Source organism: Leuresthes tenuis, unplaced genomic scaffold (assembly GCF_036924035.1).
Source record: "Leuresthes tenuis unplaced genomic scaffold, fLeuTen1.0.hap1 SCAF_13, whole genome shotgun sequence".
Lineage (NCBI taxonomy): Eukaryota > Metazoa > Chordata > Actinopteri > Atheriniformes > Atherinopsidae > Leuresthes > Leuresthes tenuis.
In genome coordinates, this window is record NW_027325367.1 from 10,752,954 (window position 1) to 10,778,488 (window position 25,535).

At 40.3% G+C, this 25,535-nt stretch overlaps 1 protein-coding gene across 5 annotated transcripts in view; it reads left to right on the forward strand.

Moving 5' to 3' along the window:
* Positions 1 to 25,535, forward strand: part of syne1a (spectrin repeat containing, nuclear envelope 1a) — a 111,843-nt gene that overhangs the window by 7,848 nt on the left and 78,460 nt on the right. For all 5 annotated transcript variants that reach the window (XM_072361711.1, XM_072361713.1, XM_072361712.1 and 2 more), the window contains exons 5-47: positions 17 to 109; positions 1,454 to 1,635; positions 1,733 to 1,929; positions 2,551 to 2,663; positions 4,360 to 4,467; positions 4,790 to 4,927; positions 5,516 to 5,680; positions 5,850 to 5,962; positions 6,109 to 6,277; positions 6,474 to 6,570; positions 8,226 to 8,431; positions 8,937 to 9,101; positions 9,221 to 9,373; positions 9,740 to 9,883; positions 10,005 to 10,181; positions 11,200 to 11,358; positions 11,579 to 11,743; positions 11,967 to 12,101; positions 12,380 to 12,541; positions 12,656 to 12,864; positions 12,951 to 13,059; positions 13,136 to 13,300; positions 13,389 to 13,556; positions 13,781 to 13,945; positions 14,251 to 14,391; positions 14,519 to 14,679; positions 14,992 to 15,148; positions 15,664 to 15,891; positions 15,969 to 16,067; positions 16,242 to 16,429; positions 17,513 to 17,636; positions 17,750 to 17,916; positions 18,744 to 18,897; positions 19,033 to 19,688; positions 20,203 to 20,382; positions 20,485 to 20,638; positions 21,202 to 21,360; positions 21,844 to 22,026; positions 22,123 to 22,224; positions 22,446 to 22,649; positions 24,012 to 24,219; positions 24,860 to 24,972; positions 25,316 to 25,521. In XM_072361711.1, the coding sequence (XP_072217812.1) occupies positions 17 to 109; positions 1,454 to 1,635; positions 1,733 to 1,929; positions 2,551 to 2,663; positions 4,360 to 4,467; positions 4,790 to 4,927; positions 5,516 to 5,680; positions 5,850 to 5,962; positions 6,109 to 6,277; positions 6,474 to 6,570; positions 8,226 to 8,431; positions 8,937 to 9,101; positions 9,221 to 9,373; positions 9,740 to 9,883; positions 10,005 to 10,181; positions 11,200 to 11,358; positions 11,579 to 11,743; positions 11,967 to 12,101; positions 12,380 to 12,541; positions 12,656 to 12,864; positions 12,951 to 13,059; positions 13,136 to 13,300; positions 13,389 to 13,556; positions 13,781 to 13,945; positions 14,251 to 14,391; positions 14,519 to 14,679; positions 14,992 to 15,148; positions 15,664 to 15,891; positions 15,969 to 16,067; positions 16,242 to 16,429; positions 17,513 to 17,636; positions 17,750 to 17,916; positions 18,744 to 18,897; positions 19,033 to 19,688; positions 20,203 to 20,382; positions 20,485 to 20,638; positions 21,202 to 21,360; positions 21,844 to 22,026; positions 22,123 to 22,224; positions 22,446 to 22,649; positions 24,012 to 24,219; positions 24,860 to 24,972; positions 25,316 to 25,521 (7,241 nt within the window). The remainder of the gene's footprint in view (positions 1 to 16; positions 110 to 1,453; positions 1,636 to 1,732; positions 1,930 to 2,550; positions 2,664 to 4,359; positions 4,468 to 4,789; positions 4,928 to 5,515; positions 5,681 to 5,849; positions 5,963 to 6,108; positions 6,278 to 6,473; positions 6,571 to 8,225; positions 8,432 to 8,936; positions 9,102 to 9,220; positions 9,374 to 9,739; positions 9,884 to 10,004; positions 10,182 to 11,199; positions 11,359 to 11,578; positions 11,744 to 11,966; positions 12,102 to 12,379; positions 12,542 to 12,655; positions 12,865 to 12,950; positions 13,060 to 13,135; positions 13,301 to 13,388; positions 13,557 to 13,780; positions 13,946 to 14,250; positions 14,392 to 14,518; positions 14,680 to 14,991; positions 15,149 to 15,663; positions 15,892 to 15,968; positions 16,068 to 16,241; positions 16,430 to 17,512; positions 17,637 to 17,749; positions 17,917 to 18,743; positions 18,898 to 19,032; positions 19,689 to 20,202; positions 20,383 to 20,484; positions 20,639 to 21,201; positions 21,361 to 21,843; positions 22,027 to 22,122; positions 22,225 to 22,445; positions 22,650 to 24,011; positions 24,220 to 24,859; positions 24,973 to 25,315; positions 25,522 to 25,535) is intronic.

The window sequence follows — 25,535 nt, forward strand, 5'->3', positions numbered from 1 at the left end:
TTGTGTTTTGTCACAGATCAAGTTAGTGAACATCAACTCCACAGATATCGTGGATGGGCGGCCATCAATCGTACTTGGGCTGGTGTGGACCATCATCCTCTATTTCCAGGTGATGACATAAAAAGTAGTGACATAAAATGAGGAGAATTAAGTTGCTTGTTTACTAAAATCCATGGTGAGAACATCAGTGAAAGCGCACATCAAAAACTTCAATTTGACAACTCATATGGCAGATATTACACAGCCGGCAGGGTTCTTATTAGGAGAGCAGGCTTGAAAGCAAGGAGAAAGCTAAGCAGTCTGAACTAAAGAGATGTTTAAAATGGAAAAATCAATCTGTCGAGGCATTCACACTGAAAACGAGCAGTGGCTACCTCAGGCATTTCCGACATGCACAGATCAACAAGAATTTAATCACAACACTACAGTCTCTTAGCAACATCAGCATGAGTAAATGTCTCCAACTCTAGCAAACATGAGCATATTAGGTAAAGGAAATGCACAATACTGGAAGATATGTTTATTCACCTCCTGACATATTGATGGATTTTATTTATGAAGTTTCTGAGTTGTGAGCAGCCCCAGTTTGCTGTAGACTATGTTTGCATGATTATTAATCTTCCATAACTGATAGGCAGGCATGGGCTGTAGTCCCGTCAAACATTTTGACGTTGTTGCTCTGATTTATGCTCATACTCAGATCATAACATGAAATTGCTGAAAATGTATAAAATAAGCCTTTATCTCGTTTATTTTTTCAATGCAAATGCAGCTCTATAATCAGTTGAAGCAGAGTGTAATGTTTATGAGTAATTAACAAATTGCATGTTCACAGAACCAAAATCAAATGTAATCAGTTGTCTTTAAGGGACGTCTTTACATTAGGTTTCCATAGGAAGAGGAAATAAAAAATAAGACAAGTCAAAGCAGATATAAAAACATGATGCAGGTAAAGCATGTGATTAAAAAAAGAAGATAACAGGCATTTTTAAACAATCAAATTAAATAGGACAAGATAAAAACAAGCACAGTACAATGAGAAGTTAACCAAATGCATGGTAAAAAAGATGGTTGTAAGATGTGATTTATAAGGCTCAAGAGTTTCAGGAGATCTGTAGCTCTTTGGCAGTTGATACCACATGAAAAGGTTCATGAAAACCAAAACAGCTTAGCCTTGATTAGTCCTAGCTGTGGGGACAGATAGCAAAGCTTTACATGAACAGCAGTATCCATCCATTTTCTATACCGTCAATCCATCGGTCGGGTAGCGGGTGGGCTGGAGCCTATCCCAGCAGTCATCGGGTACACCCTGGACAGGTCGCCAGTCCATCACAGATGAACAGCAGTATTTTAAAATCAATTCTTTGCTGGACAGGAAGTCAAAGTAAAGAGCTCAGAATATGATGAAAACTGTGCTTATGTCTGACAGTTCCTGGTCTCTTGTTCCCAATAGATTGAAGAGCTAACCAGTAGCCTACTAGCACTCCATGCTTTGTCCAGCAGCACCTCCTCACTGGACAGCTCCACCAGCAGCACTGACACCACCAGCCCACCTGTCAAAAGGAAACCCCTGCCACCCCTGCAGGGAGGAGCCAGAAAAGCATTACTGCGATGGGTTCAGCAGACAGCCACCAAGTATGAAGCCATATTAAATTAATAAAATGTCTCTGAAAAACAAATCAGTTGAATACAGTGGCTGTCCACTGATCTTATGACCTTTTGTCTTTTCCAGATGTCTAGGGCTTGAGGTAAAGGACTTTGGGCCCAGCTGGCGCACAGGTTTAGCATTCTTTGCAGTTATCAATGCCCTCCGCCCTAACCTAGTTGACATGGAACGTGTATGGAGGAGGCCCAATCGAGAAAATCTGCAGGAAGCCTTCTCACTGGCTGAGACTGAGTTAGGCATTCCACAGCTTCTTGAGCCAGAAGGTAAATGGCATTTCCTATAGCTTTTCTTTGAGACTTTGTTATTGTAAACTGAACAGTTCTTTGTTTCAAGTAACAGCCATCCACATACCGACAATGTCATGTGAACAAATGACCTTTCTAATTATTTATGTCTGCAGTTCTTCTAGTCTGCAGTTTATCCTGTTGTATAATCCTTAACAGATAGCAGTGTGGCTTTAATGCAGCTCACTCAAATAGCATGAATTAACTTGCCTTGAATCAGTAGAACAGTCTAAAAAAAAAAAAGTAGAGCAGTGGAGCTGTCACAGCATCAGATGTGTACCTCAGTGTCACTGCCAAACACCATCTGTGCTCCTTCACGCCTGCCCTTCAGAGTGATCTCTGACAAATCAAGCTTGACATCAGTATGATTAAGGCCCATTAGGGCGTGAGATTCAGCATGACAGAACCATCATAACAAAACTTGGACATTGATCTGAAATGTAAAGGATTTCTTTTTTGTGAGATGCCACTTGCCTGTTTCAGTCAGGCCTTTTCATGTTGGTGCCTGACATTTTTCTCTTTGGGAACAGCTGTTGAAAATTTTACAGTCAACCATAGCTTGATTTTACTTTTGATTATATTCATTTAAATCCTTCCCAGATGTCGACGTAGACAAGCCAGATGAAAAATCTGTCATGACGTATGTTGCCCAGTTCTTGAAACATCTTCCTGACAGAAAACAGAGTGACTCAGAGGGACAGCCAGACGAAGAGGTAACCTGCTGTCAAATTTGTTTCAGTCTGGATGTGTCTATTTCTGCCATTGTCTTCTCTTTTTCTGTATTGTAAACGTTTCAGCTTTCTCTTAAAATGTCTGCATTAGTGCTTCAAACTTAAGCTGTGATTTTTTTTTTACAATATAGAAACATGTTTAGCTCAGAGTTAAACTGAAGTGATAACAGTTGCCAAATATTGTTTGATACTTGTTTTGAACTGGTAAAGTATGAGGTTAAATACAGTACAAGTTTCATACATTTCTTACAGTTTCTCAAATTATGCCTTACCTAAAACTCTAATGCAGTAAGGGATAGCTATACACGTTTTAATGAAGGTTAAAACCATTGTGATTTCACTCAGGTCTGTCAGTGTGTTGTCTGTATTATGTCTTTCTGTTTTTTGTATATCTCTCTTCTCTCCTTGTCTTTTTCTGTGGTGTTTCTGTGTGGTGACTGCTTTCCTGTGGTTGTTGTGCTGGCCTCTGTCCTACAGCATGATCTTGCTCCTCGTGATATAGAGGAAATGTTGGAGGTAGGTTGTGTAGAGTGATTTAAATCCCCTGGGTGCAGGTTTTTAATACTTTGCAGGTCAATGCAATTGTCAGGCATGCAGATGCACTTAAATTGTACATTTTCTGAATAAAGTTTACTTCTCTGGTCCATGTATCAATCTTTTACAGTATAACTGCCTACTGCACATCAAGGATGAAATTAAACATGATTTTTCATGTTGAAATAGATCATGCTTGCTAATATTGGCTAACCTGATGTGACATTACTGCCCGAGGGTGTCTGAGCCATGATAACAAGAGGAAGTCCTCTATAATAGGATGTGATATTGCCATTTATGAACGCTGCCACCTTGCGCTGTAGCTGCTGGTCCATTAGCATGACAATGAAAGCCTCTGGCATCAGCAGTTTGCACAAATGCACGTATTTGATGGAAGGCTTGTGAATAGATGATGCCTGTTTTTAAGGTTAGCAGTGTTTCGAGCTGTGATGGGACTGACTTGGCTTTTTGTAGTTGCTTTGTCTCAGAGTGGTTTTGTTCTCTGTTGACAGCTCTTGCTCACAAGCTAATGTTGGTCCCCAAGGTCATTAGCTATTATGCTTTAACATGAAAGCAATAAAAGGGCTTATTTTAAATGAATGAAACAGCAACAGAAGCATGGGTTATGAAAACATTTGCAGAGAAATTATGAAATGAAATATGACAGATAGAATCAAGTTTATTTTAATGATTTAATGATCATAAAGAATGACGTTTGGGCTTTTTACTAGAGTAAATGTGAAGTGGTAAAGCTGAGTAGACCGAGACTAAACATCTCCTAAACTGAATAGTATATCACACAAGCTTTTGAGCAGCATAGTATTATCGTCATGGTTACTAAGAATCCAATGAAATACTAGGGGGTCTTAGACAAAGTACCCTGTTTAAGCTGAGTGTTTTTGGCAGCTGTGGGTATTTGATGTGTTGTCAGACACAGAGGATTAGAAATATGCACATTTTAACTGTACATTCTCTACCCCTCCTTTTTTACCTGTTTATTTATTTCATCCCTTTGTTGATTTCTCAATTCAATCCATGCATGTGATCCTCATTTTCTTTCACTTTTCTTCCTCTTTTCTCTTTATATCCCAACCTTCATGTCCGTCATTCACCCTTCCAACCCTCAACTACCCTGGCCTCCTAGAGAGAGCAGCGAAAGAGCCTGAGGGAGCTCAAAATGTGGCTCGACCAGCTGGAGACAGACGCAGTACAGGCACAGGAGACTGAGGGCAATCTTGCTCAACAGTACCAGGTTAGTGTGTATGTGGGAGATAGTCTGGATGTGTGTGTGCCGTTTAAACTGGGCACACTAGGCACAGACGCTCCTATTATTAGCTTAATCAGTGGCATTACACAGTGGGGATCAAGCAGCAGCCGTCATACTTTCAGTTTGGCTTATTGCTCCAAGCCTCAGGATACATCCAGCAGCATGTGGGGGATCCTCATTTTCTTTACTATGAGAATCTGAAGATAGAGAGAGGCAGTATTTAGAGGCAGTTAGACTCTAGATTATACGAGGGTCTGACAAAATGCCTGTGGGAAGATGGTGTGATCTGCTTATTTTTACTTTTCAGTTGTTCAAGAGTCTACATGTTCAGCTGGAGTTGAGGCGGAAGCAGGTGGAGGGAGCTTTGCAGTCTACGCAGCGTGACGGGATGCTGACTGTGGATCAGGCTCTGGTCAAACAGGCCTGGGAAAGGGTTTCTAACAGGGTGAGAGGAACAAGAAACCCAACTACCTTTGCCAAAAAAACAAACAGTCATTACTGAAGAAATAAGTAAATTATGGCTTTATCTTATTATTTGGGCAAAATAATTATAGAAATAAAGACTTTATGTAGTTATTCTTGGAGGTGAAAGTTCTCCAAAATATTGTGACTGATGGAGCATAATGCGCCAAATCTACCAAATTAGTTTTTCCTTTTGCTTGTTTTTTATCAGCCAGAAGCACAAATTATTCACTATAGGAAAAATAGTTTTTCTCTCTCATCTTACTTTCACTTTTTAAATATACAAAAATATCAATGATATCACAGAAATAGATGCGTCATCTCGTACTTTGTACAAAATAATTAATAATTTATTTTAGTTTGTTTAATTTATTTCAGCTTTATTGGGCAGACAAATCAATAAAGCAAAAACAGTCAATGAAACACAATGTTTTCTAACCAATATCTCCAAGAGAGATCAGCCTTTATACTGTCCTCACATTGAATGAATTGAATAAAACAGAAAGCACATCCATGAATTGTTTTTATCCATGACTTTTCTTTAACATCGTAACTGCTGTCTGTATCTCAGCTCCTGGACTGGCATCTTCAGCTGGACAGATCACTGCCCACTCCTCTGGATACGGTTGGGGCATGGCTTCATGAGGCAGAAGGAGCCCTGCGACAAGAGATTATCGTCCAGCAGGCGCATGATATCACGGCTAACACTGTGCACAGAGCCCTGGAGCAGCACAAGGTGAGGACGGAGCGGGTCGCTCACTGTAAGAAAATAGCAGTGATGAAGCCACGGAACCTCTAACTCATAGCAGGCTAATTCTTGAAATTGTGTTGTTTATTATCATATGGTTATTTTTTCATATCGTTATGTTTGTTTTCTCTCTGTTCATTTGCTGCACATCGAGCAGGATGTGTTGAAGAGCCTGGAGAGACACCAGCAAGTCTTTCAGAGAATCCATAAAGACAGAAGTGTTGATGGAGTCCCGGTTCCCCCAGACCAGCTTCAAGATATGGCTGAGCGGTGAGTCCAGAAGACACGGTACACTAGAAAGATTTGCTGGCATCAAAATGATCCTAACTCCTAACTTGGCATGCTTTCACATTCTGTTTTGCAGTATGAGTCAAGCTGTTGGTATCAAGTTCTGTATGAACTTTGTCTTTTTTTAGGATGAACTTTGTTTCTACATCCTCTAGCATCCATCTGGCTAGAATGGAATTTTTGGAGAACAAACACCACATGCAGGCTTTCCTCACGCTCGCTGAGTCCAAGCTGAAATCCTGGATCATCAAATATGGCCAGCGAGAATCTGTGGAACTGATGCTCCACAACTACATTGTAAGGGCTTTGTTTGATTTGCTTTGTGAGGTGCTAGAATAGAAGAACCTTTTGGGTTCCTTTGCAAGTATATATGGATACACTTGTGCCTGTTTATTGTGACAAGTTTCATTGCTTTGTGCTCATAATGAACTGATGATCACTGTTGTCAATTCACCTGTGATGACAATTTCTTTTTGGATTCTGTTTTCATCAGTCATTTGTGGAGAAGCAACGTTTCTTCGAAAATTACGAGGCATTGTTCCAGTCCCTGAAACAGGCTGCAGAGGCCTATGTCAGTGCTGACAGCTCAGGTGAGAAGTTAAAAAGTTAAAAAGTTAAAGATTTTTTGATGTACAGATTAACGTTCGCATGTTGGGAAATCTCATAATTTCTTATTTGTTATATATATTTGTAGTTTCGGAGTGAGATTCTCTGCTCAAAATCATAGAATTATACATCATATTTGAACTGTACTGACTCCTGATGCTGTATTGTTTGGAAACCCATCGAAAAAACTGTTTCTAGATATAGATAGCAATCAAGTACATTAAGTAATTGACAAATCAGTGACTTTTATCATTTTGATGGCAAAACCGCATGAATTATATTGTATTGTTGCAAAATTGTAAAACTGTACCACTCACTGATGAGGGATACTGCTCATATGAGTCAAATCAGCCAAAGATATTAAAGAAACAAAGATATCTCTGATGAATATATAACATTATGTTGCCTAATGGTAAATTTATGTTGTTCCCTTAGTTTTCACACCCCCAAATGTCTTTACTTTAACACTAAACTAAAACAAGTGCACATTATTGCTAATTTTATGTTCCCTTTTCAACAACTCAGTAACCAGCGAGGCATACTCTCTCAGCAGCTCAGTGAGCCCCTGACTGCTCTCACAATTTGCTTTAGCAGGAGAGTCTGCAGGCTACAGCTAAATGAGGTTCCTCCACTCCCAGCTCTCAGTGGGGAATACGACCCCATTTGCCGGTTAAGGTCTGCTCCACTTCTGCAGATCTCTGGGCACAGCTCGTTGGTTTCATTAGGTTTTGGGGTTGTGACGCTTTAGGGTATGCAGAGCAGGAAAGTGAGGCGAGAAATCAGGACGTCTCAGGTTTGATTAGTCGACCCCACAAATGAAATGCACCACAGAACCCTACTGGTGCGAGTTAGATCTGTGGCCTCTGATTGGCTGGATGAGGAATTATGCTGATGTTTTAATATGTCAACAAACTGAACAAGGGCAGGAGAGAAGGAGGACTTGATGTGTTATTTTGATATGTGATCAATAACTATTTTCCACTGGTTAATTGTATTTATTAATTTCACAGCTTCACTTTACCTGGAAGTAGTTTGTACTTCTGTTTTACGTATGAGACTGGAGAGAGTGAACCAAAGCAATGCAGCAAACAAGCTAGATGATGCATATCCCTGTAGTGAGTTTTTGGGGTCAGAGATTTGTCGACAGAGACATGAAGCTCCATCAGCCTCAATGTCCTCCTTATCCAGTGTTTGTGCCATCTGTCATTAAAACCTCAAAGCAAGGCTATCTAATCATTGTCAAACAGCAGCTTTAAGAGGCAGCTAAAACATTGTCTAAATGTAATACATGTCGATTTGAGCCCATATCATCAATCAGGCTTAAAAACAACATTTAGCCACTAGAAGCTAAATCCTAAGTAAGACTGAAGCTTAAAAAAGGCAACTTTTTTCACAGAATGTGCCATTATTCACATAATTTTACTTTAACTCCAAAGAAAATCCCAATCAAGTTTACAATCACATGAGAAAAGTTGCTTATATTGATGATCGGTGCATGTATATTTCCTCCTGGGTACAACATTGAATTATGGCTGATAATATTTGCAACAGTATTCGTAAAGTTCATAGCGATCCCAACAGGGACTGTGGTTATTGAAGCTGCCACTGTGTTGAAATTTATTGAGTCTATTTATTGCAGTGGATGAGGGAGAGATGGGAGTACGCAGGTTCATGCGGGAAGTGGTTACTCAGTGGAGGAGTCTGTCCATGGAGGTACGCAGCGTGAGGAGCATGCTCGAGGAGGTGCTGTCCAACTGGGAGAGGTACACCTCCACCGTGGCCTCCTTACAGGCCTGGCTGGAGGATGCAGAGGAAGCTCTGAGTCGGCCAGAGAACACTAAACGGGTACGAATCTTACTAAACCAGGAAACCCAACCTTTTACTTTACTGTGCTGAAAGCAGATTAGGAGTCCCCTCATACATGCCCTTATTTGATTGACTCAGAATTGCCTCAGAGTACAGTGGTAGCAATCAAATTTACGTCAGCTTTCTTACAAGCGCTTGTCTTTCAAGTGGAATCTTATTAGTAGTCTCCTCTCAAGTATCATACGATCTCTTTGACTTACAACAAGCCACTGAGGATGTTCCTGTTGTCGCATCGCCATGGTTACCACAGATTCACATCCCCACCAAGGATTAGACAGCTAATTACCCTAGTTTTTTTTTATTGTCCTTCCTTTGTTTCTTTCTTTGAATCATTTTCTTTGTTTCTTTCTTGATTAGCTTTCTTTGTTTCTTTCTTGATTAGCTTTCTTCAATTCTTTCTTTGACAGTCATTCTTTGTTTCTCTTAAACTCTTTGTGCCCTTGTGTTTTTTTTTTTCTTTAATGAGTCTGTCTCTATTCTCCAGGAGTTTTTCAGGAATCTCAGCCACTGGATGGATCAGCATGCAGCCATGAATGATGCAGGGAATTTTCTTATTGAAACATGTGATGAGACCGTTTCACTTGATCTTAAGCAGCAGCTTCTTATTTTGAATGGTCGATGGAGAGACCTCTTCCTCAAAGTCAAACAAGTAAAAATGGCATACCATAACAACTAAAATACTGTGCCAGACAAAAACCAGTATGATGTTAAATGGTTTTAGATGGATTTACGTTTGTTTTGTTTTTGATTTTTCTTTCTTTGCTACAGTATGCTCATTCAGATGAGGTGGAAAAGTGGAGAAAAGATCATCTGAAGGCTGTATGGGCCCTGAAAGAGCTGCTGGACTCAGCAGAAGCTAAACTAAATGCTCCCGTTCAAGTGTCTTTTCTCAGTGTTAGAGCCTTCCTGCAAGATGTGGAGGTGAGTTTATCAGTTTGCCACATTGTCTTATCTAAAGGTCAGATTAGCACAACGTTTCAAGAACGATCCGCTTTACTTGCAGGGAGTTTGGCTGATTGATTTAAAATTGTGTTGTAGGTTTGCAGCATCACAACATCTGCATTACTGCCCAATATGTTTAGATTGTGTAAATCCAGGCAGTTCTAAGAAATGTTAGATTCTTAACACAACATCAACCCTGATCACATGTTTCAAGTCTGTCCAGCAGATGGTGAATCACAAGCTGCACGTTAATGCACTGATTAGATCACAGTTTTCTGACCATTTAGACTGTGAAAGTAATTTATATGGTCTAAAATGACCCTTTACCTGCTTGTGTCATCTCAGAATATAAAGCAAAAGGTTGTTGCCATGGAGACACAATACAAGTTGGCTGCCCGCAGTGCTCAGCTCCTTGCCAAGGATGCATCACAGGATGAGGCTACCAGGGTCGTGGCAACAATGGCAACAACAAAAAGTCAGCTGAGCAAGGTAGGATTCATAAAGGCCAAATAAGGAGGACAGTTCTATATCTATACGAAGTCTTCAAGCTTTTTTTATTGTATTGCACATTTAATCACACAACTTTGTCATTAATTTTACTTGTCTGCAGGTCAGAGAGCGGTGTCCGTCCCTTGTGAGGGAGTGTCATGTCCTTCTGCCTCTGTTGGAGGAGATGGAGAAACACATCAGTACTTTTTACCAAGCTCTGGAGCGGGCAAGTCGCATCACCTCTGCTGCAAGGGATCCAGGCTCAAAGGCATCGGCTCAGCAAAAACACAAGTGGCAGGTTAGATATAATAAATGTATTGAATGGTTATTCTAATTATTAGGGTCCTATGTTTAGGCTATTGTCTCTTTTAAAGTAATTTTATATTTACAGTATGCTGAAAATCTCTAATCTCTGATTTTATTATCAAATTGGTGTTTTAGATTAATAACAAGGGATATGTTTATAGTTTGTCTTATCATCCATGCTACTTGGACTAAAATTGGTTGCTTGTATTTTCACACCACTGGAAATACTCGTAGTAGGTGCATGTGTAGACAGGGGCGGGACATAAAGTATGATGTCATGCTACATTTGTAAACTGGTCATGATAAAACCCTCTCTTTCTATTCCATACATTTTTCTGATGATTATGGCCTCTGATCTTACAGATTTCTGTTTACAAATCTTGTTCTTGTCATCTTCACAAATTACTCTTCTTCAACTCTAGTGTTGGTGCATCATATCAAAGTATCAATAGAGGGTGATGTTTGAAAAAAAATCTTTTGCAAATGCAAACTTTCACTGATCTAAAATCAAGTCAAAATGAGAATAAATTTGCTTTTATTACTTTAGATAACCTTTGCAGTCCTGGTCCTTAGGACCACCTGCCCTGCACTCTTCAGTTGCTATCCTGCTCCAACACAGTTGATTCAAAGATCAAGCTCTACAGAGGTCTGATAATGACAATAATAATGATAAAGGGTAACATTTCGCACATGCAAGGGACTGGGTTCAGAGAACCAAGATTTGAAAATGATGCTTTAAACAAGAAATTCAACAGGTCATCTTATTTGCCTCTCTACCACACACAACAGTCATGTAGCACCATTCCTACTGAAACACTACATTAATTCTGCATTTTAACTCTCCACAACATCCTACACACTGAACCTTCAAATTAGTAAAATAGACAGCCAGGCTTTTAAACCTGCATTTTTTTGTAATGTTTGTTGGTTAATGACATGTTGAATCAGCTGGGTTTTAATATCAGCGCTCCTAACATATTTACTCTGTCACTGTTTTCCAATTTTCTCAGGATTTGTTAAATCAGCAGCAAAGTTGTAAGCGATGTTTGTCAGTGATTGAGAGGAACCACCACACTGTGCAGAGAGCGCTCAGCAATAGTAAAGTGCTCCGAAACTTCGACCTGTCCTTGCTGCAAAAGAGAGTTGCAGAAATACAAGGCTCTGCACAGGTGAGGATGGCCACACATACACCGGAACAGCCACAATGCCCATAATACTGAAATATTGATAATATAGTGAAGAATTAAAAAAACACCCTGGAGGAATCTGTGCTGATTGGACCTACATCTCTCATGATTCATTTGCTGGATGTAAAACAAATAATGTAATTAAACTGTATTACTCAAGAGATCAATTATGATTACTGCTATCTACCATCCATCCTTGCAGGCTTTGCTGAAGGAGGTTGGGGAGTGGAGGAGACAGGAAGAGGCCAACAACTGCCTGAGGAGAAGGTTTGAGGAATCAAGGCATGAGCTGGAGAAAGTGCTGAAGAAAGCTCAGGGCTGTTTGAGAGAGACTGGAGACGCTGAGGAATTACTTAAAAAACACACTGTGAGATCACATCTGTATCCCTCTGCTAAAAATAACACAAGCACATGTAGGCTACAGCTAATCTGCTGAAACAATGTTATTAACCTCAGTGTGTGTTGTAGTTGAGGGAGGCACACTGTCAACATCTATTTTCTTTTTCTGCTCAGCTTAAACCTTTCATCTTTTTTGTGTAGTCTGTGTTGAATTGCCTCTCTGATTTTGGTTTTGTCTCTTTATGACGTAGGACTTTTTTGGCCAACTGGACCAGAGGGTGCTGAGTGTGTTCTTGAAAGCGTGTGACGAGCTGACTGACATCCTACCTCAAGAGGAGCAACAGGGGCTTCAAGAAACCGTTCGTAGGCTGCACAAACACTGGAAGGTCAGGGGTCACCATGCTTAAACACTTTCACTAATTACTGTATACCTCTGGAGGTGCATTGCCTATAATACATTAACTTAACTAGGAAGACCTTTCGCTTTGATAGAGTTCCCTCTTGTCTGTTTGCAATTAAAATGTACCTGCCATATGATATAAAATGAAATCATCCCCATGTTTATTTTCATCGTTTCACCCTTTTGTTTTCTGACAGATATAATACATAACTAAAATGACAATTTATCTTAAGCTCTATATGTTCTCTGTTCTGTCTTTTTCAGGACCTCCAGGGTGAGGTCCCATCTCATCTGCTTCGCTTGAAGGTGGAAGTGGAGAAGAATCGAGTGACTACAATCCTGCAAGAGTGCAGAATGGAGCTGGACAGAGAAATGCAAGCCCTGTCAGGCACCTGCACCAGTGAGCGGGTGATCAAAGAGCACAGAGTGAGCGTCGGCTTTAGTAGGACAGAATAAAGTCACACTGAGACAAAGACAAAATTACTTAATATTTCAACGTTTCCTGGTTTTTAAGATTTAAATTCTTTTTTTAATTTTCAGACTTTCTTCAAGGAACGCAAACCTCTGACTTCATGTGAGAAGAGGATTAGAAACATTGAGGATCTGTGTCATAAATTGCCTGACAACGACCCGGCTTATCGGATGCTTGACTCTACCAGAAGGGCTGCGGAAGAGGTGACAGAGCAAATAAAGAGCATCTACCTCAAACTGGAGCAGCACCCTGATAAATGGAAGGAATGGAACGAGAGGTATTGATGACTGGAGAAAGAGATTATTGAATTACTTACAGAACATCAGATGGGATTAGATTATAACACATTTTTCTGTTTTCAAGGTTCTGCGAGCTTTCTGATTGGCTTTCATCTCAGAGAAGGCATGTGAGGCTTTTGAGAGAGACAGCAATGAATTCCTGTCATCAGGAGCAGGTTGATGCTGCTGTTCAGGTAGGAGATCGAATATTTGCTTGTGCAGACGCAGACATTAAGTCATGATTTAATGCCATTAATACATAAATTTCAGGCACTGCAGCAAGCAGCAGAGACCAGAGAAGAGAGCCTAGTGTGGCTAAAAAGCTGCCTTGCTCAGCTATCCGAGGTTAGCTCGGAACTGGAAGTCCAGAGACAGAGAGCAGCCTTGGCCAAACTTTCAACTGACCTGCGGGCAGTTTTATCTTCCTTCTGTCAGGTATTCCAAGATGTTCCAAGTGTTAAACAGTTTATTTTTCACAGGGAATTTTTTCAAGATAGTCTGATTCTTTTCTTCACCTCCCCAGCTGGGTGAAGAAGGTACTGCGATGTTTCAGTATGAGGAGCTGAGGGAGGAAGTACATGGTGCTCTGGAGGAGGTTGTGAGGGCCCGAAAAGAGGCAGAGGAGCAGACCAGCAGGATTATGAATGCCGAGGGCCTGGAGGAGGCCAAACAACTTTACCTTATTCACCAGGTGTGTGTAGTACAGAGGCACATTTGACAGTTCTGTCTCTATCAAATGTCTTACAGCTTAATCTTACGAGGCATTTCATATTGAAGTGTTACAGGAAAATCTGGTTAGTGTAGTATTTACTCTATTTACTCTACTGGATTTGTGCAAAGAAAACACAATTCAAGACAGCTCAAAATGCGTTACAAATGGATTGTGTGACATGTTTTCTTGTTTGTTTGTCATAGCAACACTTAAAACGGCTGCATGCTAACAGGAGAGAGGCAGAGCTTTTGGTGTCCCACTGTCGCCAGCTGCAGACCGGTGAAGTGCTCAGTCAGCCTCTCCGTGAGCTGGAAGGAGCTTTTAGTGAAGTTGACGGCAAATCGAGGGCAAAAGAGCAGAACCTGCAGGTAGATGGCACTTCAATCTTTCTAATGTCAGTGTGTCATTATTCATACACACACACACACACACTCACGCACTCCAGCTATGGTTTATTGAGTTTGTTTGCATACTGTTTTGGGATTTTTTCTCACTTCTATCAGAATATTTTTTCATGTACATTTCTTGGATGTTGTGTGTTCAACCACAAGCAGCAAACTTCAGATTTAGGTTTTTGTTTTCTTTTTAGACAAACCTCATTGTGAGATTGCACCTGTATTAATACCAGTTTTTTATTACTAACATTGTTATTTTACTTATCCATCACCTCAAGGAAACTCTGAGCTCTTGGCAAAACTTTGAGACAGAAAGAGAAACCATTTGGAGGTTTATCAGCAATGCTAACACTGAACTGCACAAAGAGCTTATTTTCAACAACTTGGACAGCATGAGAAGTGAATTGGAGCATAACAAGGTGTGTATAAGGGGAATGTGTACTATATATATATATACAGTGGGTGCTCATACTACCCCTATCCATACATGTTCAAACATTTTTGTACACTTGTATGACAAATAATTTTTTTTATTTTTGTCTACAGGAGCTTTTTGCAGAGCTTGAGGAGTATTCTATTCGAGCAGATCTCCTGTTAGAGAGGTCAGCAGATATTCAACTCGGCCCAAAGAATCAGGGTCTTCTTCTACAGCAGGCTCAGTCCACCAGAGAAGCAGTTGCACAGCTTCAAAATCACCTCAAAGAGAAGTATGTCCTGCACCTCTGCCTCTTTCATGAAACTTGTGCATGTGTGGGTTTCCTTTTCTGTTGATAATGTTAGCGCAAACCGGCAGAAAATGTGGGGATAGAGACAGGCACATGTAAGAAAGCAATTCATTAACAGTTAGGTCAGTAAAAGTCCGATGAATTATTTATTTCAGTGGAAGTGTTAGTATAGTACAGTCTATAATATTTAGTCTGTCTGGCCTTTGACCCGTTGTTTGCACTCAGAAACCAGTGTGTATTTGTTCTCATTCTTACATTATGACCTCGAGCTCTTGCTGAATTTGTGTCTTCCAGTGCTGCACAGCTGGAGAGGATGTGTGCACGATGGGAGCGTCTCAGCAGTGAATCGGGGGCCTTGTCTCTGTGGATCAATGAGAAAGAGAAGGAGCTGGAGGCTGTCAGCTCCACCTCCTCTTCAGATCCTTTAGACAAACACATCAGCACTGTGGAGGTATGCATTTTCTGTATTTCATTTTGTGTCTTGTTGATGACTGAAGTGGTTTTTCATCTCCCTTAATAATCCTCTTAAAATGACAAATGAACACGCGTCATCTACACATTTTCATCAACAGCTATTTCACTTATAGCAATTTAAGTGGCCTGAAAATAATCAAGATAAATTTGAATTAAATTTTGATCTAATTATTGGGAACATTGGGTAAGCACAGCAGCAACAGCAAATAAATACAAAATGAATTGATCATAGTGTATTTGATGGTACATAATCTTGCCTTGTCAGACCTCAGCCCTGCAAAACCCATTACAGTTTGAATAAAGAAAAAATCAAAATAGCAGGATTTCCTAGAAATCCTCATGCTGCCGTTTGATAGATTGAGGACATGTCTGAAGAAATAGCACTTTGGTTAGTTTTTTTTATCCTTATCTAATTCTGTGCTGTTACATTTTTGTCCAACAATCTTCTGTATATGTTTTCTTATAATCTTTCCTCTGCTGTTGCCTCTTTAGATGATAGGTGAAGGCTTAGTGGAGAAAAAGATTGCTCTAACCCACATGGAGGCTGACTGTGAGGCATTGGCCAGGTTTGTGACCCCTGGAGAGGTCGGACATATCCGGGCTCAACTTATTCATACGACGCGATGCCATGATGAACTAAAGGGGAGAATAGAGCAGCTTGGCATTCAGCTCAACCAGAGTGCCTCCTACCGACAGAGATGCAATGATAACCTTAAACAGGTTCACAGCATCACATACCATTATAAAACATTTATAAATGTCATTGTGATATTTACTGACAGGTTTGTCTTTATCAGGTCAAGAAAACAGTGAGTGATCTCAAAGAAAAACTGGACTGTCCAGTCACATATTGTACATCGTCATCAGAAACCTACAAAATCCTCCAGGACCACATGGTAAGACTGTAAAAACACATCTATAGCCTTCATGATAAATGGCGTATAGGCGTTTTTTTTTTTCCATCTCAGTATTAGCAATCGTGCATTAATCTCATAATTTTGTATGTTGGAGCGTTAACTTGGTAGCTTTTGTGCAAAGAATGAATCAAAGTATATTTTGATTTACTCCAGGAGGTCTGCCAGGATGTTGAGCAGCTGAAGCCCAGACTGATGGCTCTGTGTTCGGCCATGAAGAGGCTTGGAGAGGGCAGCCAGCTGGAAGAGGAGGTGGATGACCTCCAGAAGCAACAGAGGCAGTTAATGGCAAAGGCTGCCGAAAAGCAGTCGACATTAGAGAGTGTTCTAGCTTTGTGGCAAAGGTGCAATTAATAGTCAAACATGCTTTTTTTTGTGTGCATTTCACTTGGAAATTGGACCATTTACTTAAGGTTAATGGGCATGAGTCATCATCCATTGTTTTCTCTTAAACTGTAGGAGAATCTCTGTTTAGTTATCACGAGTGCCTTTTATCCAGAGTAATTGTGCGTGTGTCCCTCAACACCTGAAAAGCAGTGTTTGAATATTTCAAGTGATTGTTATTTTTAACAAACACAGGAAATGTAAAAATTTTGATTTGGAAATTCAAAACAAACCCTTTAACAAGCAGATTTTCAGGATTTCATTTACAATATCGTGGTCCTTCATTTGCTGAGTGTTTCATTGTCAGCTTTGGTCCCCGCTCACACACATAGCTTATTCTGAGTGGATAAATATTGCCATTTCCTCCGCTTTATTCCTGCATGCGCACTCTCTGCTGAATCCTCATCTCCATGCCAATTTCCTCTTTTATTCTCTGAATCTATCTCTCATCTTAGTGAGATGTAGAGGAGCAAGACCTTGTCTGACTCAACCTGTCTGTCTCTCTGTCTGCCATTGCATTTCTATTGTAATTATATGCTTTTCTTCACACTTTGTCTGTCACACAATAGACTTACACTAGAGTGATTGTTTCTGTTTGTGATGAGAAAATAATGATGCCTCGTGGTAGCTGTTAAATGTGCGAACACTTTGGCACACTTATTTCTGGATCTTATTTGAAATTAATTTGGTTACAGTTTTGCTGCTACACTTCAGCTGAGTTCATGCTTGCCTGTTTGTGTATGCGTGGCTGTGTGTTTCCCTGTTGTCAAACTCATCCTCTCCCCTGCAGACATATATATGGGGGATTACTTTGAGCACTGGGTGCTCCAGTGAGATATGGTTGTTCCATCATGGCCCTGTAACTGATACTGAGCCGTGGTCAGATAGAAAAAAATAACACAGACAGTATCACTGTGCATGTTTGTGTGTGAGTGTGTTTGTGTGTGTGCTACGAAGGGTGTTACTGATATCCATCCATCAATCAACAATGGTGCAGCTAAGATTTTCTTTTATTTCATTGGACACAACGGTTGTTTCAACAGATATGAGAAGGAGAATTTCTCCTTGAAAAGTTGGCTGGCAAGGTGTGAATCTGTGTGCTGCCCGGACACTGAACTGCTCTCTGCGGATAAAGTAAAACTTAGGAATAAACTACACAATGTGCAGGTAATATCATTTTACTATTCCTTCTATATTTCCACAAATATAAACCAGTTTAGCTGCCTTATGTGATCCGGTTTGGAGTTGAATAGTTTCCATATATTCATTCACCTTTCCAGGAAATGCAGGGAGAGACTCCATCCTATGAGGCTCTCCTCCAGGGTCTTGTGAATCTCAGGCTTTGTCTGCACCCCACAGCCCCTGAGGCTCATATCAAAGAGCTCAGTGATGATCTCACTCAACTTCAGGAACGATGCATTTCTGTGAAAACCAGCATATCACATAGGTATATTTTTAGTTAATTGTCATTCAGATTGTCTCAGTGTTCAAGATCTAGAATCCCTCATATTGGTTGTATTTGGTTAATAATACAAGGAAAGCACAGTTTTTACTCATTATATGTTCTGCTCTACTGTGTGTGACATTTTTCAACGTAAATACTGTATGTTATTGAAAGTTTGTGAAAGTGAACGTGCCTGTATCACCTCTACCCCTCTGCTTAGGTGTTTAATACTTAAAAAAAGTCTACCCTATGCCATTAGTTTTAAAATTATTATACTTTTACTGTAAAGTATCACCCCAAACATTTACAAAAAAAAACATTGATTGTTATTATTCTTAACACATAAAGGGTTAATCACTAGGGATGGACAGATTGTTGAACTCTGGGAAAATGCCATAATTCAGCTTCGTTTTTTCATTCATTTTTCTTTTCAAGAGAAGAAAACAATTATATATATATATATATATATATATATATATACATTTAAAAGATAAATTAACATTTTAAAGTATTTTAGCTAATCATCTTTGAATGAATCATTGAAATTTGTCCCAAAAATGTATAGCTTTTAATACAAAAGTTCTAAAAGGACTGTTTCATTGGCATTTTTTGCCTTTTGAATCCCTGCCAGCTGAACGTCTTTTCAGTGCTTACGTGGCCTAACATTGTTTTTGGTTTTTTTGTGCCCAACAAAATTAAATGTCAATAAATCTTGTCAGTGATAAGCCTATTGCACTCAAGTAACTAAATAGCTGCCTATATATTTTTTATACATCCCTTCTAATCACTTTCATATTCATAATTCAAACTGTCTTCCAACCCCTCTTTAGGTGTAAGCTGCTGGAGTTACACTTGGAGCAGTTGGAGCAGTTTGATCAGGCTCTACTGACTGTGACACAAAGGAGTGAAAACTTCCTGTCTGGCTTGAGAAGCTCTTCTTATGTTGATATTTTGGATCTTGAGGCTGCAAATGCTAAGCTAAAGGTGAGAAATCATTAATTTGTTGTCAACTGTGATGTCCTTTATGAGTTATTTTTATTAGAACAGTTGTAGTAAGAGTTTATACAGATTACTGTTGGAAATGGTATAAATGTGTCTAATTAGACAATCTTGCTGCAGGAGCATGAGGCACAACTACAGGAAAATGAATCACTGAGAGAGGCTCTCCATCAAAGAGAGTCTGCACTGCTTCACTGTTCCACTTCTGAGGCTCAACAGCAGCTCCAGGGCTGGAGGGAGGACTGCTTACAACCCCTCAGTGAATCCCAGCGTCTCCTGTATGTTCGTAAACAGTGTTTGACTGAGTTGAAGACTTTCCTTGAGAAGCATGAGACAGCGGCTAAAGCTGTGCGGCACCTTCGTGAGGCAGTGGAGGGCAGGGGGAGCTGGGACCACTCCAAAGTTGAAGAACTGCATCGTGGAATTGTGGACGTGGCTAAAGATGTGGCCCGGCTTGAGGCTGAGGCAGTCGGGTTAGATGGACAGCTAAGCAAGGCACACCTGCATCTATGTGGAGCAGAGTGGAGTGGCTCTAAAAATGTCAGCCATCCTCAGGGAAGAACATCTTGTAGAGGACAAGCAGTGGCCCTCACAATGGCTCTGGAGGAGGTACAGAGGGGTGTTGGATGGAGACAAAGTGAAGCAGATGCTTTAGGGGCCTTGTGGTGCTCTTTCAGGGAGAGAAAAGAGGAGGTGATGAAGAATTTGAAGAAACTGGAAGATGATGCAAAGCACGAGGGAGCCCAGGAATGCTCTGTACAGGCCTTTCAAAACAGGTATCCACATTCAAAGGAAGACATCAAAGTTCATGTGATTATGACGAGAAAGAGTCAGTCGCATATATAGCCTCACACATTTGCTTTTAAGATTTTATGTGATCCACTTAATAACAATTCCACTGCAAAGCAATTGCCTAATCTTCTATAGTGCAGCATGTTTCTCATTTGTATTAAAATCACTGAATTGATTTGACACAGAAATATGAAAATTTTTAAGATTGTTTTTGTGCAGCTGTAGTTCAGTTCCTCTATTATATATGAATCTTTTATCCATTTTTGCCCTAGAAACACATTCTTGAGCAGAAATTTCTATTCTTAAATGCATCATGTGAGCTTCTGATTCAAATATCTTCTGCATGCCAAACTCCTTAAGAACAAACTGAACATTATTGAAGCCAGACTCCAGATGGACAAGTCCATTCAGGTTTTTATCTCCTTAAGAATGAGATATATAATGCTGGAATCAGGCTAATAATCCCTATTGTTTTTTTTCTGGATCTTTTTCTCCCAGGCTGCGTTTCTTTGTCCAGCTGGAGGATGAGCTCCAGTCCCTGCAGCACTCCCAGAGATGGTTGGAAGAGAAGGGAAACCAGCTGGCCCAGAGAGACAGTGAGCTGGCAGGAGATGCTCTCAGGGAGGTCACATTTGTTCAGACCGCCTGGGAAAATGTGAAGATACTGATAACCAATAGGTAAGGCATTGTGATGATGATTCATTTTTAGCTATTCAGCTAGTTTAGATATTTTAGTGATCCCAGATTCACCAGATTTTTATCCTCTCTCTTCACTTGCAGTCAGGAACAGAGTGGAGTTGTGGTAGATCTTCTTCGCTTGTTCCTCCACCTGAAGTCAATCCTCACCACTGTTTTGGAGAATGCTCAAGCTGTTGCTCACAATCTGCCGGACCATAACCATAATGCTCAGGAGGCTAAAATTACTTTCACAAGAGTTAGTAAATTTTTGTTTTTATATGAAGGTTTTTGTTAATGTTGAATCTTCGTCATAGATAACATTTGTTGATCTTTAAAATTCCTGAAACACAGGACAGTATGTCCATTAAAACTAAACTTTTAGTCTGCTTAGGTGAAGTAGCTTCAGGATCCTAGTGTCTGGTGCATATTGGCACAGATAGACTGAGCCATTAGTACCTCAGATTTTCCAGCTATGACAAGTCAAAATTTCCCCTGTTGCTGTTGTAACATGTGTTTATAATTTCCCTTAAACCATTAAGTTTCAACTTTGATTTGTTGTTCTCCTGTGAAAAATGTGGATGTCAAAAACTTAATCTTTTTATGAACAGAGAAAAAGTTTTCAACTTTGCTGACATGGAAGGTAGAATGTTGTTGATCCATCAGAGAAATTTCTGGGTGGTGACTATCTGTAATGTGCACTATTTATCTTATATGTTAATCAGTGAATCTAGTGTCTCTCAATCTTCTAGGTTGTGTTGTATCTCCCCCTCTAGTGGTGGCCTGTGGTCATTCTCTCTGCTCTGTTCTGTCTCCCTGTAGCATGAGACCATCCAAGCTGAGCTTAGAGAAAAACGTGAGGAGATGGACCAGCTCATCAGCACAGTGGAGGACCTGCAGAGAGAACTGGAAAAGGTTCCTCACGCTGATATTTGTTGCATCCAAAAAGACATGGAGACACTCAGAGACCAGTGGCTGGTGGTAAGTGGAGCTTTTCCGTAAAAACTTTTCTGTTAGTTTTAGATCTGAAATATAGAAATGATTCTCAAAGTTAGGAAGAAATCTGTTGGGTTGTTTGTTGTAAAAAATCCCTGATGTCCACAGTCAAAATCTGCCATTCACATGTTCACTCGCTCTTTTTTAATGGTGTTTATATCTCAGCTGTTTTTTAAAATAAATTTCACATCTTTTAGAATCTAGTTGGCTTCTCAGCTGTCACAAATGAGACAGAAAAACAAACATGTCTAGACATGTTATCTGCCTTTCTGTGTCTCCCTCATTTCTCACTCCCACATCTGTCAAACTAATTATGCCTCGATTTGCCTCCACCTCCCAGTAAAGCATACCATCTCTTGTTAAAGCCAGAGACGACTAAACACAAAGGAGACAGACTCCTCCTCTCTTGTTGATTGAGATATATTCTGTTCTGTACTCAGATAGACTGCTTTTCTGTGTTTTTTTCAGGTCTCAGAGAAAATACAAACAAACACAGAGAGACTTGGATACTGCGTCGCACTTTGGGATGACCTCAAAGCCATGGAGCAGGACATCAACCAATGGACGGCAACCTCCATCTGTGATCTCACCAATACTGTCGCCAGTCTTGGCGACAAGGAGCCGGCAGAGGCCCATCTTGCCACCTTTCAGGTCAGAGCAGTCTGGGTGGTCTCGATGTGTGTGAATGATGATGGTGATGTAATGCTCAGTGAGATTTAAGCGATTTAACTGTACTTTAACCTACAGGCTGAGGTCGAAAAGAGAGAGCAGATGCTGGATGCCCTGCAGGACAGAGTGGCAGAACTGAAGGAGCGAGCCAAACTGCAGGAAACGCCGATACAAATGCAGGTGAAAATGATGCGGAATGGAAATAAAGGACTGATGAATTTAGGGTTCACCACACATACTTCCAGCTGTATGCAGCTTTATCAGGTGCTTCTCAGGCAATGCATAACAAGCTTCCAAGATGGGCTAAAGCTCACTGATTACTTTAGTAACTTTTAGTTGTGCAAACAAACTAACAATCTGCCTTTGGTTATAAATGGTGCTCACTGATTTTTATCAACCAGGTTCTGGAGTCTGATCTGAGGAAGAAAATGTTCCATGCACAGGAAGTGTACAATCAGGTCAAACACACCCTGACCTACTTCAACTTCCAGAAGCAACGACTTGACGACCTCATGTCCCAGATGACAGAGCGGCTTGAGACTGTTGAGGGTTCCTTATCGGACCTCACCGAAGTGACTCCCCTTGAAGACATTTGTACAGTTAAGGTATGACTATCATTTCCTTTAGTTAGTGGCACAAGAACACACTAAATTTTAATTTCTCTACAAACCTTAAAAGGTACCTTTTTAAAAAAAAAAAATGTTGCTTGCTTTTCCTTTTATTTTTCATCTTTTCTCTTGAAAAAAGTTAATATCATACAACTCATCTTCTGTCCTCATTCTTGACCCTCCATATGTGGACAGATGTTACGCGCCACAACAAATCATCACCGGCTGAGCAAGAGGAGACTCGTGTTTCAGAACAGAGAGATACACTAAATCAAATACAAATATGTAATACTGTGCAACAGTCTTGAGCCATCCTTCATTTCTTTATATATTGTAATAAAAATGGGAAATAGCTGCAGTGTTTTATTGAAATGTGCAAACATAAATGGAAATACAGCTTATAAGTAAAAAAAATGAACTTGTGCAATACTAATGAGTTTGAAAATAAATATTTGTTATGAGCAGTTTGATTCCTCAAAACAGCCCGAACCTTCATCGAAAAGCTTTCTAGTTATTTATTTAAGTAGTCTTCAGGAATAGTTCTCCAGGCTTCTTGAAGGACATTTCAAAGCTCTTCTTTGGATGTTGGCTGCCTTTTGTTCTGTTCCCTGTCAAGATGATCCCATACTGCTTCAGTAATGTTGAGGTCCGGGCTCATTTGGCATACCTCAGCCTTTTCTCCCTGTTTCCCTTCCTTAAGAATGGCTTCTTGACAGCCAACCTTCCATGGAGACCATTTTTGATAAGGCGTCAGTGAACAATAGGTGGAATAACTGAGGAGCTATAGTCATCTCTCGTGTCCTGTCAGGACTTTTTCTGCATTTTAGTTCTATTTCATAACAGCATCACTTTCAGATATTATCAATCTGCTGTGGATGCTTTTTTAGGCCTGTCAGTTCTTACTTTTAAGGGCATACTGCACACCAAGCCAAGATATGCCAAGTTTTTGAACAATAGTTTTTTTGACAGGCTGCTTGTAACAAAGCTAAAGATACAATTTATTAAGATGCAACTGGCTCTTTTTTAAGTTCTCTGTTATCTGTGGACACAGCACTGTTCATCCCTTGAGTTAGGCACCTTTTTATGCTTGAATGATTTATGTTTTAGTGTTTAGTGGCTTAACAAACCAAAAACAATTTCTATGAGAATTGTGAGATACAAGGACTGGAGTGAAAATGAGTGATAGAAGCAGACCTTCAGAATGTCTTGGGAACTATTGCTCAAGACCACATTAAAAGATTAAAAGAAAATTTGGCTATTTGTAAGGAAAATACATCTTAGTTGTTCCACCTTCCTATAGCCATAAATATAAACATACTAAAGTCTTTGCTCTTTATATTTCACTGTTTTTCATTGAAGGACCTGCAGAGTGTTGTGCAGCAACAGAGGGCAGACATGGACTTGGCTAGAGATGCCCTGACGTCCCTTTGCAGATCACATCCCTCTCAGGAGTTGTCACGCCTCTCCTCTGATCTCACCTCCATCGCCAAGCGAACAGAGACTGTTGCCCAACGCTGCGCGAAGACCAGGGGCAACCTGCAGGATGGGCTACAGCTACACTTCAACGGTAAGAGACATAATGATTTGGTTTTGATGAGATTGAGATTCATTTTGATGGTCTTGGTCAGAGGCTTTTTGAACCAATTTCTTTATCATTAACACTGAGTGATTTATCAAAGACTTAATACACATTATTACTTATTCTCTGTTGATAAGAAATTAGACTCCTAACAGAGCTTAAAATCTCATTATTGTCCAGTCAAACAGTGTACAATCACAAATCAGTGTCATCTATTCATGTTAGCAGTGCAACAGATTTGCTGTTGATTATCTTCCATTTTTCCCCAGAGCACATTCAATCCACCCACACTGCATCGACACACACTATCAGGTACACTGATGCACTCTCATTGCTTCAACACACACCTGTGCCTCAGAGAGTAATGTTGCTCTCGTCACATCTGCTCTCGAGGGACTCATTTTGGGCTTGTTGCCAGGGCAACCTAGCGCTGAATACCGAGGACACGCCCACACTTCCCATCTTCCCATCTGCCTCAACACATAACCTCTACTCGCTCTTCTACTTCTGGTTCTTTCACTTTTGAATCGTATCTGTGATTATTGGTCACATGTTAGTTTTCCTTCAGCTTGTTACCTGGTAATTCTTTTGCTTTTAGCTTTTCTGTTCTCTCTGTTCCTCAAAGCAGAGCTTGTCCAAGGCTTCAAGTCCTGGCTTGCAGATCTAAAGTTGGAGCTGAAAGACTGTTTTAACCAATCAGGAGATGTTACCCTCCTTGGAGCCAAGTTGCAAAGACTTAAGGTACTGTTATATGTCCTACTTTAATGCTGTATTTCTCACATTGTGTGACATTGCAATGTTGTGACAGTGCAGTAAACCAAAAGCATATTCATGCCTTTTGTTTTTCAGTCATCAGACATGACACCTGCCTGCAAGCTAACTTAGTTAAACCAAAAATTAGCGCTGAATTTATTTGTAAAGGCATAAGGTTTCATACCATTCACATAATTTACTATTTAAAGTAGACTATGTATTACCTATGTGCAATATTATCTCGCCCCTGTGGGCTGTGGCTCTTTGTTTCTTCGGTTTAACAATGACATGTCAGTTCTAATTTGCAACATGTCTCTTTTGTCCTCCTCAGGTGTCAGTTGAGCAGACATCAGAGGGTGAAAAGCGTCTCTCTCAGGTTTTCAAGGAGGCCAATAAGCTCCAGCTCCACCTGAGCAAAGCTGGAGCAGCACAGGTCCAAGAGAATCTCTCCTCCTGTCAGAGAGAGTGGAAAAACTACCTGGACAGCTGCTCTCAGAGCCAACAGGGCTTGCAAGAAAGCATTAACCTCCTAAAAAAGTAAGTCATGACTC